Source organism: Thalassophryne amazonica, chromosome 9 (genome assembly GCF_902500255.1).
Source record: "Thalassophryne amazonica chromosome 9, fThaAma1.1, whole genome shotgun sequence".
In the NCBI taxonomy this organism is placed as follows: domain Eukaryota; kingdom Metazoa; phylum Chordata; class Actinopteri; order Batrachoidiformes; family Batrachoididae; genus Thalassophryne; species Thalassophryne amazonica.
The window spans coordinates 86579987-86597435 of record NC_047111.1 but is presented as its reverse complement, the minus strand read 5'-3'; the positions used below and the strand labels follow the sequence as shown (position 1 = coordinate 86597435).

The 17449-nt window shown below is 39.3% G+C and overlaps 1 protein-coding gene across 2 annotated transcripts; it reads left to right on the top strand.

Moving 5' to 3' along the window:
* Window positions 1-4473: 4473 nt before the first annotated feature.
* On the top strand, window positions 4474-17149 carry plp1b (proteolipid protein 1b). 2 transcript variants are annotated; one of them, XM_034178677.1, is made up of 7 exons: window positions 4474-4628; window positions 7341-7527; window positions 7609-7765; window positions 7957-8134; window positions 11723-11796; window positions 11980-12045; window positions 16667-17149. In XM_034178677.1, exons 1-7 carry the CDS (start codon window positions 4625-4627, stop codon window positions 16736-16738), a joined length of 738 nt encoding a protein of 245 aa, XP_034034568.1. In that variant the 5' UTR covers window positions 4474-4624; the 3' UTR covers window positions 16739-17149. The 2 variants fall into 2 exon arrangements, with proteins under 2 accessions (XP_034034568.1, XP_034034567.1); XM_034178676.1 differs by lacking the exon at window positions 4474-4628 and adding an exon at window positions 6807-7023.
* Window positions 17150-17449: the final 300 nt, after the last annotated feature.

Here is a 17449-nt window from a genome sequence, read left to right as displayed (position 1 = left end):
CCTCCAGCATAAAGGGTGGCCACGAAGACCGAGATAAATTCTTTCTTTAAAAAATATTTTAGAATCCAAATTTTCAACTCCATTAATAATTTTAAAGACCTCAATAAGATCCCCTTGTATACGATGGTCTTCCAATGTTGTTAGGCCCAACTCTTTAAGTCTAGCTTCATAACAGAGATCAGCCAACTCAGGTATGAGTTTGGTAGCCCTCCTCTGCTCTTTTTCTAACATGATTTTGTCTTTTTGCAAAAGGATGTGGTCTTACATACATTTTATATAATATCAAAAAGGACTCTTTATTAATATAATTGAAAGTTCTTCTAATCATAGCTAACACACGGTTAGCTTTGGCTTCTGCATTACCTATACGCGTATACTTAGAAAATGACAAATTAAAATAGATATATTTCATAGATATTTCTGCACACTATCCCAGCTACTTGGTTGTTTTTGCATCTTGCATCTCTGCCACTATGTGTGAGGCTAGCTCAGAGGCACCTTTGCACAGCCTGCACCTCTGGTCATGTCTGTTCTGATAGGCTGCTGCCTTTATAGACCTGGTGCACAGGGCCTGTTCTTGTGATCACATGTTCAGAGCCTCTGTGCTGTCCTTCATCTTCATGAAATGCAGAGGTCCAATTAGAACTGGAAGCATAATCATCACAATCTTGTGTTTTAAGATGATTTAGCAGAAAGCAAATAGGAACTACCTAATCTAGCAGAATACCTCAACAAATCCTTTATGGACTGTGGCATGGAAATCAGTGCAGAGAAAGTAAAACTGATGACAAATAACATCAGCTGGCATTAGTGATCAATGATTAGAAGCTTGAAGGCATATCCCCTCATCAAATCCACCATCCTGTGTGCCTGTGAAACTCTGACCCTCACAGCAGAACTTTCGAGGAGGATTCAGCCAATGGAAATGAGATTTGTTAGGACATTATGGTGTTACAAAGTCTGCATAACAAATGAAGAAGTAGGAAGAATAATACAACAAGCCCGTGGAGCATATGAAAACCTACTGACAATGGTGAACAAAAAATCAACACCAATGAATCTGCACTGGATAAGACTATTTGGTAAGGTAGTGTCATTGAGAAAAGTAACAGAAGAGGACAAAAGAAAAGGTAAGAGGACAATATCACAGAGTGGGTAGATTTGCATTTCAAATTGGAACACAGTCGACAAACTAATTGCTATGTGTGATGTCCCATTAACCCAAAGGTTATGGGACAGACAAATTTAATAAACACAGAATTATAGAAAGCAGCTTTAAGTGTGTTTACAAGCATTTCATCTAAATTTAGTATAATAATGCAGTTATTAGTCTATGGGCTAGGAGGGGTTTGCTTGCATATTCTTCTTGGTCTGTCCTTTTGGGAAAAGCATGTTAACAATAAAAAACTTTGGTTCTCACATTTCCATAGCAAAAGTGTTTGATCACATACATTTTTGCCGCTCGGACAATAATTTGGGTGTAGGGAAAACTAAACTGGTTTACTGTTATTGAACCTATTTCAATAAATCTGGTATGGTTCTGAAATAAGAATAGGTGCTGGTGTATGAAATAAAGCATAAGTAATAACTGTCTGTCATCAGTACTGTAAGAAACCATTTGAGCCCAGAAAGCCACATTGTCATTGCTCCTTGGAAAGCAATGCCAGGAAATAAAGAATTAATAGTTCTCATTGTGGCAATCTATCTGTGGCAAGGAAGGTGGTTTTTTTTGTCGATTCCCAGACAGGATGGTGGACCCAGAGATGACTGTTATCTGCTGCTTCTGTGCTGGGTCAGGGCTAAGAGCTTCCCCATTCACAATCCTACCCCTTCACTCTTTGTCAATCAGCGAAAGACTTGTGGGTGTAGAGCGCGTAGAAAATCTACATCTGGGGTCGATCTAGAGACACCTGTGGTGGGTTTGTTTACTGAGGGAATATCATTGCACGCTAATAAACACGACTCTTGACAGATTGTCAGCCTAGTCCAATGGCTGGGAAATCCCAAATGATCAGGGTCTGAGGAATTCAGAATTTGATTGATTGATTGATTGATTGACCAATTGATCAGTCAGTCAATCAACTGAATCTATTTCACCAAGACTGCAAAAACACCACCTTATAATACAGCAATTTAAAAATGTGTCTTTGCATTTCAACAACTAAGTGAAACATTTGGCCTTTCCCTGTCCAATTTCTTTAGATATCTTCAAATACGGCATTTTTTGTCACTACTCATTTTTCTAGTCTACATATCCCTACAGACACAAATATGGTCGATACTGTTCTCTCCTTAAACCCTAATAAAAAACATCTTATTTCGCATATCTACAGCAAACTATTGGACTTGAAGCGTGCCTCCTAAGACAAACTCAAAGCTGCCTGGGAGGAGGATCTAGGTTCGTCTATTTCAGAGGACTCCTGGACCTCCATACTCAGATTGGTGAGCTCCAACTTTCTGTGTGCGAGACATCGTTTGATCCAGTTCAAAGTGGTGCACCGAGCTCATATCTCCAAACTGAAACTTTCCTCCATGTATCCTGATGTCAGTCCATACTGTATGAGATGCAAACATGTTGAAGCTTCCCTCATTCATATGTTCTGGTCCTGTTCATGTCTGAACAAATTCTGGAGGGAGATTTTCCAGACTCTGTCTCGTGTGCTGGATACGCATTTGAGCCCTGACCCTTTGATTGCACTCTTTGGTGTTGCAGAAGGACGAGCCAATTTAAAGAACAAATCGTTCACCTCTCTTCTAGCCAGACGAGCCATTCTGCTCAGGTGGAGAGATGCCTCCCCACCCACTCACACTCAGTGGGTGGCTGACATCATGTCCTGTTTAAAACTGGAGAAAATCAGATTCTCGTTTCAAGAGAAAGAGGGTAAATTTGAAAAGGTCTGGAGACTGTTCCTGAAACTATTCCAGTCTCTTTGACAACACAATCAACTTTGAGTAATGCAGCTTCTTGGCTATTGTTATTTATTATTTCCTTTTTTTGGCAGTGATGGGGGGGTTATATTATTATTATTATTATTTTTTTAATCTATTTACTTATTTATATTTGTTGTTCCAATGTTTGTATCGTGGTTGCTTTGACATTGATTTAATTTGTTGATGTTTTATTCATGTCTACACTGTTTCTCTGTGTCAATTTTTTTTCTTTCTTCCTGTTCTTGGTTTTTCTTTCTTAAAAAATATGAAAATTAATAAAGAGATTTTTGAATTTAAAAATGTGTCTTTGCAGGAAGTACTAGAAAGTCACACAACTGTGATTTATTTCCGTAGTGGACCCATATAAGACTGTGATATTATGCTGGAGACAAGGATTTATAAATCCATTTTCTCTCTTAACAAAGAGATTTTTTTTTCTTATCTGGTTAATGGTAAGAAAAAGTAAAATTTCACTTATCTCACAGAAAGTTGATCTTTTGACCCCTCAAAAGGTCAGAAATTATGAAACCAATATCATACCTACATGATAGAGTAAATCAAAACTAATCTATTGATACCAAATTTATTGAATTTGATCCATTTGTAGCAAACTTACGCACAATTTCATTTTCTCTACCCTCAAATTTTGGTTCAAGTGGTAAAAATGGGTGTTGTAGATGTAAAAAAAAAAGGTTACTATGGTAACACAAGACCCAAACTTTTTACTGTTAAAATGCTTTTTCCAGACCAAGGGGAATAACTACTAAGCGGCGGGGTGCCACTCCTAATCCATCGACTAAAGTACTCCGATTGCCACTTTTTTACAACACAAGTTTAAAATTGCAATAAAAACAAGACGAAGGGCGTCTCCAAAAAAAAGTGTTTTCTCCTGTGCCACACTGGCTTCTTTGTACTGAACCCAGCTTTGACATCAACTAGGTCAAAGATGGAGGAGGGAGGGAAGGAGGGCAGCAGCTGGACCACACTGTCAATGTCACCCTTGTTAGTCAACTTCATCAATGTCAGTCACTGGCATTTCGATTTATTTCACTCTTTTTTGTCTATGCATTCCTTTTATCTCTGTGTGTTTCTGAAGATGAGACTTTGAGAACCTTCCCTCTTATTCTATTTTGCTGCTGTTCAGAAAAGACATCCATGTTCACCATAAATGCATAAGTTTAGATCATGAAATACAATGCGCCCTGCAAACCCATATGAACAAAATATGTCAAAGCAGCAGATATTGCTGGTAGGTGGTACACGATTTAAAAAAAAACTTGCTTTTCTCATTAAAAATATGCATGTGCATGCAGTGGATAATGAAGTGTATAATGCATGCATGCATTAGAGAAAAGTCCCATCCTATTAGGTTACACATACATGTGCAAATTTTCATCATTCCCCATTCCTGTTTAAATAGCATAAATAGCACCAAGGACCAAGCATAAAACTCATTTTGAAATGTGTGACCCGCTCCCTGAACCCTTGACTCCATAAATAATGACTGGCAGCTGAAATGGGACTTTGTGACTTTAAGATGTGACTCGAGGAGATGTGGTCTCTCTATTGTTGATGAGACAAAAGCGCGAGTCAGATTCATATAGGAGTGGCGGGGAATAACTTCTCATATCCTCATATCACAGTCACAAAGCCGCCTGGCAAAACTTCAATAACTTTACACTTCTGTCTGGACATGGGTGAGTGCACAGAATTATTAATCATTCTTATCATCTTTTATTAATGTGATTTGGAAATAAGAATTTAGTAACTTACAGATGTATCCTTTTATATATGTGTTCTATCTTTCATCACCATGCTGCCTTCATGCACTGTGCATTTACTCCTTGTTTCAGATTTGATCTTTTTATTGTTGTCATTGATTACTGATTTATTATGCATTCACTTTGAATGTCGTTTAAGCAATGAATAACTGTTTCAGGATAAAAGACAGCTGCACTCAAATGCAGCTGCAATAACCTTGTTTTTTTTAAATAAATATGAAATCTTTGCATTCTTTTAATCATAAATTGGGAATGAGAGTGGTGGACCCAGATGGACAGAGACTCCCATCATGGCAAGGCCACATAAGGTCACTCATGTGAAAGGGGTCAGTTACTCCCACATGTGTCACGCGTATAAATTACTTCATTCCCATGACAACTGCGATCCTAAGAAGGCATTTTTCTAACCAGGAACAGCTCAGATTTGTTCTCACCAGCTTTCGAGTATCAAATGATCAATATGTGCATGAATTGATTTGTGCCTTTTGGATGATGTTAGTAAGGGGCGGATTACCAGTTTAACCGCTGCTGCAGAACCGAAGCGCAGTTGTCTGCACTCACTTTAAAGGAATCCTACTCACAGTCTCTGTCCATTTTGATTAAAACCATGCAGTATGAGAGAATTTTTACCCTGTACACTGCCACATGAGCAGGGTATTGTAATTGGTTTTGTGTGTATGTGTATGTTTGAGTGTGTGAACGAAATAACAGAAAAACAGCTGGATGGATTTTCACCAAACCTGGCAGGAATATTACTTGTGTTAGTGTTTTAGATGGTTTATATTAGGAACAGACTGGTCAAAGAGCAAGGTCAAGATCAAGCAAAACATACCGATAATATATATATATATATATATATATATATATATATATATATATTTTTTTTTTTTTTTTTTTTTTTTATTTATTTTTTTTTTTTTCCTGGCTAAAGATTTGACCAAAGCTCATATTGATCATTTAAATATTTGTGATCAATTGGTGCAACTGACTTCATGAAGTCATAAAAAAGTCATAATATGATTTCAAAGACAGTTTACAAAAAAAAAAAAACCTGACTTGCAATATCTCCACAACCATCACAGCTAGAAGAAAGGTGATCTGAAACTCACATTGATCAGCAGATCATTTGTCATCATTTGGTAGAAATGAAGTCAGAATGAAGACATGAATATCTTTACCATGACATCTTCTCTACCAATGAGGCCAAACATTTGATGAAATGATCATGTACATTAGTCAAATATTTCCAACCAACCTGTATAAGTGACTTCACAATGATGTCAAAAGAAGTCATATACTAAAACAAGACACCCTTTTCACAATATCTCGGCATCCAGTGTAGCTATAAATTTGATCAAAAGCTCATATTGATCACTAAAATACTTGTGATCATTTAGTGAGAGACTTCACGATAAGGTCACAAAGACATTATTATATGAATTCATATAGAATTAATTAAAAAAACCACCTTACTCGTGATATCTCCGCAGCCAACAAAGCTAGACAGACGATCTGAAGACTATATTGATCAGCAAATAGTTTGTGATCATTTGGTACAAATGAAGTCCGAATGAAGTCATTAAAAAGTTATAAAATGACCTCCCAGCTCAGAAGACACATTTTTTGATATGTCTTCTTTAAAAAGATGCACACAGGACATGCATCTTTAATCTGAGGCAGATCAGGAGGAGATGGCTCACAGCTACAAAAGTATTTTTACCAAAAAGGTGTATGAATCCTGCACCACTGACAAGTGGAGCTGTTGTTGTGAAGATATTCAAATTACCCTTCTTGTTCATTATGTATCTACCCACTCATAAACACTTGAACTCATCCCCGCCGGCATTGACACTCGGTGCCATGGTACCAGTCTCAGCCAGCTGTGGGATCAAGGATGGTCTGAGTGGTGCCTTTGCAGGCGCTCCTGGTAACCCCTCGTCCACTGCTTATGTATGGCACTGTAGCCTTTGTTTGTTTGACATCGCTGCCCTTTGTTCCCCAATCACCGCAAACACAATAGGTATTGTATCCGTAGCAACAAAGAGAAGCTCTTTCTTCGGACCCCTGTGGCCAATATTTCACTGGCGATGCCTGTGACTGCTGGAGAAAGAGGGCTGGACCAGAGTTAGTGGAGGCTGAGCTGTAAGGATCTGGCACAAGCAGAAGAGCTGAAATCATCTAGGAGAGGGTTATTTTACAGTAGCAATACTGTGGAGGCAGTACTTTCAATCACTTGGCATCGGGATCTTACTTCAGGATCAGACACAGCAAATGTTTCCGGTCAGGCAGCCTTGGCTTTGCAAAGCCTTAGGTGCTTTCCTCTATCCCATTTCTGCCATTGCATTTATTAACACTGTGGATATTTGCTTCCTGCTTCGACGTGCGTGAGGTTGTGGTGAAGTCAGGGGTGACTGGTTTTACTGGCTTGTACTCTTGTTTGTCACTGCTACCTAATGTCTTTTCTGTTGCTTTTCTTGCCTGTTGATGGAGTTTGGCATGTGCCGATGGATTTTCAGGCAAAGCAAGGCCTTTTTTGAGCTAGAGTTTCCCCCGCAGTGGTTTCGATGTGTTGGGTGGTTGTATGTGCGGTGTGTGCCGCGTGTGTGCTGATGTTTTATGCCCCCTCAGGTTGTTATGATTGCTGTATCCGGTGCATTGGGGCAGTGCCCTACCCGTCCCTGGTGGCCACCTTGCTGTGCTTTGCCGGCATGGCAATGTTTTGTGGCTGTGGACACGAGGCGCTGACCCAAACGGAAGTCCTTGTTGAGACTTACTTCGCTCGCAACGTTCAAGACTATGAAGTTTTGGCCTCTTTGTGAGTCAACACTCTCAGTCATGTTGTCTGACTTCTGCAGATGCTCTGTACGATGTGACTAACTTCTCCCTTTGACTGCAGCATTAAATACTTCCAGTACGTAATCTATGGCTTGGCGTCGTTTTTCTTCCTCTATGGTATTTTGCTTCTGGCTGAGGGTTTCTACACTACAAGTGCTGTCAAACAGACCTTTGGGGAATTCCGGAGCACCCAGTGTGGACGCTGCCTCAGCCTGACGGTAAGAACAGGATGGTGGGGAGGATACGTGAATGTAAAGGGGAGGGGCCATGTAGCATTTGGTAATTAGATCCTGAATGCTTATTTGCTTTAGCTTATGGCCTCAATCTATGTGTTCATTGGTTCTCAAATATATCAAGAACAAAAGTATGTAACCTAATATTTTATGGTGTGCACTGTTTCTCTCAATAGTTTATTATTGTGACATACATCTTGGCCTTCATCTGGCTGGCAGTGTTTGCATTCGCCGCTATCCCAGTTTACTTCCTGTTCAACATGGAGCAGACCTGCCACAACATCAACATCCTGGCTGAAACAACCCCCAGCATTAATCAGCACAGCTGGATTTGCATGGATGCAAGACAGTACGGTGAGTTGTTCTGACCAGGGTAGTGTGTACTTTACGCAAATTTTAGTTTGAAACATTTTTGGCAAAATTAAAATGCAGATTTTAAAACAAGAAAGGGCTTGCGTCAAGTCATTGCCCAGTAGGCATGGCGACATTATATCAACATTGTTTGTTTGGGTTTTTTTTTTTTTGGTTATATTAAGTTTTGACATCAATCAACATGATATCGACATCTGTCCAACTTCGATCTTCTGATGTTGTGACAATATTATATGTGTTTAGGTTTCTGATCTATATTTTCATCTAGTTTTTTTTTTATTTCCATCAGAAGCCCACAGGAAGTGTATTTATTTATTTACACAAAGCAGCAGATGTGTTTGTTGTTGATTTTAACATTTATTATAAGTGAAACATTATACTGAATATCTGTGTTGAATATCTGCGCTGGTCAGATGTTAGGATTTCTACATTCATCCATTTTTCAAATTCAACATATTTTATACATTGATTCAATGTCAGACTTCAACATTGATCAGTGTTGTTTTACTGGCTGAATGGACACATGGATTTGGCTAAAATGGCTTTGCCATTTGAGGGATCAACTCTTTTAAAGATGTCTCAAAGAATGCAAGTAACATAAAAAGAGTTAATCCGCAGTATCATACTATGATTTCAGAAACTTTTTTGTTTTGTGTGTGTGTTTGTGTGTGTGTGTGTGTGTGTGGGGGGGGGGGGGGGGGGGGGGGGGTTGGAGCCTTGTCATGGACCATTTTCTTCAACTTCCACCAAAGATTTTCAATTGGATTAAGATCCGGACTATTTGCAAGCCATGACATTGACCCTATGTGTCTTTTCGCAAGGAATGTTTTCACAGTTTTTGCTCTATGCCAAGATGCATTATCATGTTGAAAAATGATTTCATCATCCCCAAACATCCTTTCAATTGATGGGATAAGAAAAGTGTCCAAAATATCAACGTAAACTTGTGCATTTATTGATGATGTAATGACAGCCATCTCCCCAGTGCCTTTACCTGACATGCAGCCCCATATCAAAATTTACATGTTCTCTTCAGGCAGTCATCTTAATAAATCTCATTGGAACGGCACCAAACAAAAGTTCCAGTATCATCACCTTGCCCAATGCAGATTCGAGATTCATCACTGAATATGACTTTCATCCAGTCATCCACAGTCCACGATTGCTTTTCGTTAGCCCATTGTAACCTTGTTTTTTTCTGTTTAGGTGTTAATGATGGCTTTCGTTTAGCTTTTCTGTATGTAAATCCCATTTCCTTTAGGTGGTTTCTTACAGTTCGGTGACAGACGTTGACTCCAGTTTCCTCCCATTCGTTCCTCATTTGTTTTGTTGTGCATTTTCGATTTTTGAGACATATTGCTTTAAGTTTTCTGTCTTGACGCTTTGATGTCTTCCTTGGTCTACCAGTATGTTTGCCTTTAACAACCTTCCCATGTTGTTTGTATTTGGTCCAGAGTTTAGACACAGCTGACTGTGAACAACCAACATCTTTTGCAACACTGCGTGATGATTTACCCTCTTTTAAGAGTTTGATAATCCTCTCCTTTGTTTCAATTGATATCTCTCGTGTTGGAGCCATGATTCATGTCAGTCCACTTGGTGCAACAGCTCTCCAAGGTGTGATCACTCCTTTTTAGATGCAGACTAACGAGCAGATCTGATTTGATGCAGGTGTTAGTTTTGGGGATGAAAATTTACAAAGTGATTCCATAATTTATTCCTCAGAATTGAGTGAGTCCATATTTTTTTCCCTCTGCTTGGTCTAAAAAAGTAACCGTTACTGACTGCCACAATTTTTTTTCCTGATTTCTTATAGTGTTTCTTAAAGCCAGAAAGTTGCCATTTGAAATGACTTTAGTTTTGTGTCATGTCTGTGATCTGCTTTTTTTCTACAAAATTAAACAACTGAATGAACATCCTCCGAGGCCGGTGATTCCATAATTTTTGCCAGGGGTTGTACATCTGCCACAAAGTACTGTACATGACCAACCTGGTCTCACGGCAAGTCGTGATTCAGCAGCAGGAAATATACATTAATCTATTGGTATGTGATATTGTGATGAAAAGCACTTCATTTTCACCATGGCAGCACGAATTCATTCTAATTCATTCTGTGATGGCTGCACGAACTTAAAAGTGAAGTGGGGGGGGTCGGGGTGGTTATGGTTAGGGTGGGGGGAAAGAGTAAGATTAGATTATGGTTAAGGTTAGGGTGCGGAGTAGGAGTAGGGTTAGGAATAGTGAGTTAATAAAAACAGTCACAAAAATTTGACTAATTTCGTCACGGGAGCACGAAAAAAAAACGTGAGACTGGGCTCGCCAGATGTCCTTCCTGGCCACCACCCCTGTATCAGGTTTGACAGACAGAAACGTCTGGACACAATTGCAGGACTCAACACAGCAGCACTGGTTAGTAAAAACGTTTACTTGAGGATTCAATGGGGTCCAGTACACAGCAAAGCAGTCAGAGATGAGCAAACAGAACCAAAACATCAGGCGTAAGGCGTGATCAATACAAACAGGCAGGTGATCCAAACACAGCGTGGTAGCAGGACTTAGAAACATAGAACACAGAGCTGGAAGTGAAGGCACAAGGCACAACGATCTGGCAGGGAACTAGTGCAACCAGTGGAGCTTAAATACACCCAGGTGATGAGCTACAGATTAGAAACAGGTGTGTGGAAAGATCCAGAACAGGGTGTGGCCCAGACAGAGTGTGACACCCACCACCAAGTACCAGGAGAGACGGACAAGAGAGACAGGGACAGACAAAGCCCAAGCAGGAAAAATCCAGCAAAAGAAATCACATACAGACAAAACAATCAAAACCTAAACTAAGCAGAACAAATGTAGAACCTAAACTAGACATGGCAAAACAAAAACACATGATAAAACAGAAACACAAAGCAAAGAGTCCAGGTCACGACATCCTGTCCAATAGGTGGATAACAGTCAACCCCAGAATTTTTCTTGATTGGTTTAAGGTAAAGGTCAAGGTCATTGGGGTCAAAATTATGATTTTTCACTGAATTTGATTTTCAACCTGACTTGGGCCAAATATGGCACAGACTTGCCCTGACACAAACAGCCATTTAATCAAAATCATTGTTGCTGTAGCCATTAATACCTTCATACCATGGGTCCTAACTAAAAATGTGAACACTCTACAATGCAAACAACTACGCTAAAGCTTGGATTGTATAAGAAGGGGGTTGAGTAGGTGGAGAGATGTTTGTGCAGCTGCCACTGCAATGCTTGAAACCAATAGTGATTGTAAACACATTAAATGCAGGGCACCAAACTTGTGGAGGAGAATGACTGACTCTGGGAATCACTGAAGCAACCGATGCAGATTGGTTGCTGGGGTTGATTAATTGCTGGCTACAGGGAACAGAAAATTAGTGTTGATTGCAGTGATGACATGCTGAACACAGCTCCACTTTTGCCTTCATTTCTTTACTGGTGTTTTGTGTGAAGCAGGATTTGTAAAAAGCAAATACAGCTGATGAAAAGGCATCTTGGTTCACTGATGATAAGAGAGCCAGCAGTTAATTCATGTCTCTATATAAGGTCTGCTTCCATGGAATGCAACGCCAGGCAAGGCATGTGGAATGACTTTGGCATCTATCTGCAAAACCAGTGAAGTGAGTAGATGAAATGAATTTAGTATTCACCACTCAGTATCTGTTTTTGCCGTGCTCACTGAAATGTGCAGAAGAACTGTAAACTGTCATAGCTTGCATGCAGGATGGCTTTTCAATTATGCACAGTACAAGTAATTTCCTAACTTCTCTGATGATATTAAACAAATGTCTTGTGTCTTTCAGTTCTACGTCACCTATGACTTGTACATTGCTGCATTTGCTGGTGCTGGGATCACTCTCTTAGCGCTGGTGAGCACTTCAAACAAAATTTTTTGTTGAAACTTCATTAATTAAATGATTGAATCACATATAATCATGTATCATTTTAAACCCAAACAAATGCTCTCTCGCCTAAGTGGTTACTAAGATCTCCTGAGGGTGATTTAATTCGAATCAAAGGCAAAAATACATGTTTTCTGTGAGTTTAATGAAAAAAACACTTAATTTGACCGAACACAAACTTGGAGTAATTTTCACAACTAACATGCTCTCTAGCCACAGTGGTTACTGAGATACAGCAAGGGGTGATTTAATTGGAATCAAAGGTCAAAATGCATGTTTTCTGTGAGTTTCAGTGAAAACATTTAACTTGACTAAATAGAAACTTGGGGTCTCTGAGTAATTTTTGCAAATAACAAGCTCTCTCGCATCCATTTACTGAGCTACAGTGAATCGTGATTTCATTGGATTCAGAGGTCAAAATGCATGTTTTCTGTGAGTTTCAGGAAAACATTTAATTTGACCAAATACAAACTTGAGGTCTCCGAGCAATTTTCACATCTAACATGCTCTCTGGCCTCAGTGGTTACTGAGATACTACAGCAAGGAGTGATTCCATTGGAATCAAAGGTCAAAATACATGTTTTCCATGAATTTCTGGAAAAACATTTCATTTGACCAAACACAAACTTGGAGTCTCTGAGTAATTTTTACAACTAACAAGCTCTCTCACATCTGCGGTTACTGAGCTACAGCGAAGGGTGATTTCATTGGATTCAGAGTTCAAAATACATGTTTTCTGTGAGTTTCAGGGAAAACATTTACCTTAACTAAATACGAACTTGGGGTCTCTGGGTATTTTTTGCAACTAACATGCTCTCTAGCCTCAGTGGTTGCTGAGATACAGCAAAGGTTGATTTCATTGGAATCAGTGGTTAAAATGCATGTTTTCTGTGAGTTTCAGGAAAAAAACATTTAACTTGACAAAATAGAAGCTTGGGGTCTCCAAGAAATTTTTGCCCTAGATATATTCTCTAGCCTCAGTGGTTACTGAGATACAGCAAGGGGTGATTTCATTGGCATCAGAGGTCAAAATACATGTTTTTGTTAGTTTCGGGAAAAACATTTAATTTGACCAAATAGTAACTTGGGGTCTCTGAGTAATTTAAACACATGATCTGCTTCCTAACAGATCATGATGTGCATTATAGGGAGTGAATTTTTATGATCATAGCCATGACCATGGTAACACTTCAGTTTCTGTCAAAGTGTTCCATTGGAGCTGACAGAAACTTACAAGGAGAGACAAATGGGTGGAGGACCAGATGGCACATATAGTGTTTAAATTATTTTATCAACGTTTTATTATTAATCTTTCATATATACATACAGCGGGTAAAATAAATATTTAATACGTCACCATTTTTCTCAGTAAATAATTTCTAAAGATGCTATTGACATGAAATTTTCCCAAGTAATCTACACATACAAAGAAACCAAAACAAATAAGTAAAGAAATGTACTTATATGCACTCAATCACCATGGCCTGTATGCATGCTCACCACGCATGACTCCATTGCTAAAGAAAAGCAAGTTGAAGCTCGTTTAAAGTTTGCTGCACAACATTTAGACAAGCCTGTGAAATACTGGGAGAATATAGTCTGGTGAGATGATGCCATAATACACACCATAAATGGCACTGCACATCCTCCCAAAAACATCACACCAACAGTGATGTTTGGAGGTGAGAACATCATGGTGTAGGGAGGATGAACAGAAAAATGTACAGAGAAATTGTTGATTAAAAATCTGTTGCCATCTACCAGGATGATAAACAGGCCCGGATCCAGACCGGTTTGGACTGATGCAGTTGCATCGGTCAGATTTTTTTATGCATCGTTTGTCATCGGTAAAAAAAAAAAAAAAACTCAAATAATCCCGAATAGTGCTGAACGTGTCCCCACGGTGAACACAGCTTTTGATTTGATCCCACAATGCACCACACAGGTGTACACAGAAAAATTCAAACAGGATCAAACAAACATAGCGTCAGTCCAGTCGAGTTGATGATCATGGCATCCAGGAAAAAAGTTGTGAAAGGAAAATTGGGCGCTTATTTCAGCAAGAAACAGTGAGTGGTTTATAAATAGTTTTCGGACAATAGTGTGTTTGAAAGGCATTCTATGATGACTGAAATTACATTTTCGGTGGTTTTCCGACCATACATGTCAACCTATACGGATTGTCCGTAAATTATACAGATTTGTCCGAGTTTCAGAGTCATACGGACGTACAAATAAAGTCGGATATTCAGAGTTTGGTCTGCAGCAGGTCTGTAATCAACTGTTTCTGCAGCGCGACTCCACTTTGAAGGGTGAACCAATGAAACATTGCTTCGATCCACTGGCTCGTTGGTTCTTTCATTCGCTGCTCTTCAGAAATGGCAAGTCCGCTTCTTAACCCCTCTCAAAGCCATTAAAATACCGTGAGTCACTTTTGTGTGGATTAAAGTCACTAACTGGGACTCTTGTCTTGTTGCAGTCAAGAAACGAGAATCATCCTCCGTTCCGTTGGCACAGCTCCAAACGCTGCGTGGCTCTCTGCTGAGACAGAGTCTGGCCGGAATTAATAACTTCAAAATGAATTGCCGCTTTAAATAAAATTACACCTCTTACAAACGTTGTAATACAGACAAGAAACTACAATCGACTTAAATGTTTTTTCCTCCAAAAATAAGACGTGCTGTATTTCTTTACAAATTTTATCCTGATGTGCAGCACAACAGCTGTAAGAGCTCAGATATATGGAAAGACATTCATGCCAATAATGTCTGAAAGGAAATGCTTTTGACAAAAACTACAGATTTTGTTTATTCCTATTTATGTCCAGAGATCAAGGATCCACAATGTCAATTTTTGTTATAGTGATGTTTTTTTAGGACATCATATTTATACAAATAAGAAGTGTTCACTATGGTCCATGAAGTATAATAAATATATTAAAAGAAGTGTGACAGTGTATGTTGCACACGAATAAAAGAATGAAGATTATTGAATAACAAGACGCGTACGATTTTTATTTTATCATTGGGCAAAAATGCATCTGTCAGATTTTCACTTTGGATCCAGCCCTGGATAAAGATGAAACCAAAGTGGACATTTCAGCAAGACAGTGATCCAAACACACAGCCAAGGAAACTCTGAATTGGGTACCATAGTTTTGTTTGAGGGTGGGCGCTAAAGGGGTAAAATGAAAGAGCATTATTTTACTTCCAGGGACAGCCCTCGTCTGTCCCCAACAGAAACACGGCACTTTCTCTAAGGTTTTGGGCAAATTACACGGCAAGCAAAGTGAAAATGAAAAGAAAAAGTGACGATGTTGTGGAAAGCGGACATGTGTTGCGGTTTGTTTATGACCCGGAGCTCAAACATGTCGTGGCGGTTGTGCAGGCGAGAGAATGGAGCTACTCTCTCAAGGTGTGTGAACTAAAACTTACCGACACAACCTCTCCCATTTGCCTTGTCTTCCCTTCTCCACTGGGAACAGAAAAAAAAACTACACTTTTGTGACTGCTTTGGTTATTGCAGCCAAAAACATAACAGTACACCATTTGTCCATTAGAAGTGATGCTGTGTTAGTGCAGGCTGTCCCCGGAAGTGGTCAAATCCCACAATAACATGCAGGGGTTCAAATGAGACTGTGCTTCCCTATTGGTTTGAGAGTGGCCCAGCCAATCACCTGGCTTGAATCCAATAGAAATAACCAAAGATCAGAGTTCACAGAAGAGGTCCATAGAACCTTCTAGATTTGAAGACTGTTGAAGAAGTTGAAGAATGGGCCAAAATGACACCTGAGCAATGCATATGACTAATTTCTCCATATAGTTTAGTTTAGTTTAGTTTGGTTTATTACAAAATTCAAAGAATACATTAAACATTCCATACAGTTTCATACAGATTAATAAATACATTTTGTTATATAGGAGCCATCTTGAGGCTGTCATTACCAACAAAGGCTTTTGTATGAGGTATTAAATAAATTTCAGTCAGCATGTTCAGTACTTTTTCACTGTCATTCCATTTTATTACACATAATTTATATACTTATTGGTTTTGATTTCTTTGTATGTGTGGATTACTTGTGTTGTTACCGACATCTGCTAAAAACTTAATGTCAATAGCACATTTAGAAATATATTTACTGAGAAAAATTGAGCTGTGTTCAATACTTATTTTACCCACTATATTTTCAGTCAGGTTTTTATGATTGGTTCAGTGTGTTGTCAAATAAATCATGCCAACAAACCAAAAAAGTAACCTGTGATTATATAACCACATCGGTCATAATAAAGATAATTCAACATTATATGTGTAACGGAGGCCAGCAGGTGTCGCTGTGCAGATGTAGTTCGTAAACCTCACTCCCAACAGCTCAAAAGGATTCTCTGGTCACAAGGCCAGAGCCCTGGGTTTTAGCCTTCTGGTTAGAGAGTCCGACTCCCCATGCCGGAGATCGTGAGTTCGCATCCCGAGGGGAGCGAATGGGCGGACTCATAACAACACAACGCAGAGTGCAGCTGCTACATATGGTATCACTGAAAATTTTGTGTAATAACTGTAATAACATCACCATAAATGCTTTCCACTGCAGTTTCTGTATCTCGTTGCCGTCACCTACAACTATGCAGTTCTGCGCTTCCTGGGAAGGAAAGGAATCCGCTAACAGCATTGTCTCCTTTCCACTGAACCTCTGACTACAAAATGGACAGTCAACAACATACGCAACACTGATTCCATTTGTCCTTTGGGAAACGACGACTTCCACACCTGGATCACCTGCTACTATTTCATCAGACTCGTCCAATAACAGACAAACATTTTGTTGTTGTTGTTGTTTGTTTGTGTGAACAACAGACAGAGAGAGGAAGATAATTCACCCCGGCAAGTTCTGGCCTTCTCGTCAGACCATATTCTCAGATGATTCTCTTCATTTTGTTGTTCATTTTGTTGTTCGGGTCTCTCATTGTGTCCTTTTCGTGAAGCTTCATTAGGACTGGCAATGCCAGATTATGTTTGACATTTCATGAATAATTAAGAGCGATGACAGCTCGCCTTGCAAATCGTTGGTGCACGCACCCTGTTTACTGATGCAAACATTTATCCTGAATATCATTCAGCTGCTGCCTTATTATCGCCATTGTGTGTGTGTGTGTGTGTGTGTGTGTGTGTGTGTGTGTGTGTGTGTGTGTGTGTGTGTGTGTGTGTGTGTGTGTGTGTGTGTGTGTGAATACTGTGTGAACTAAAAGCAAGTGAAGCTGAATGTACCAAATTTGTGTATAAAGGTTTGATGCAGGTTATCCTGACATCTCACTGTTTGCTTTCACTTACAAGTCATGTACTTTGCACTTATTTACGATGCATTTTTGCTCTTTAA

Excerpts from the sequence above, each read along its gene's own strand:
- plp1b (XM_034178676.1), top strand. The coding sequence starts at position 6,984 with ATGTTTCCGGTCAGGCAGCCTTGGCTTTGCAAAGCCTTAG. Across the intron at positions 7,528-7,608 it reads TATGAAGTTTTGGCCTCTTT|CATTAAATACTTCCAGTACG; the intron begins GTGAGTCAACAC and ends CTTTGACTGCAG. Across the intron at positions 7,766-7,956 it reads GACGCTGCCTCAGCCTGACG|TTTATTATTGTGACATACAT; the intron begins GTAAGAACAGGA and ends TTCTCTCAATAG.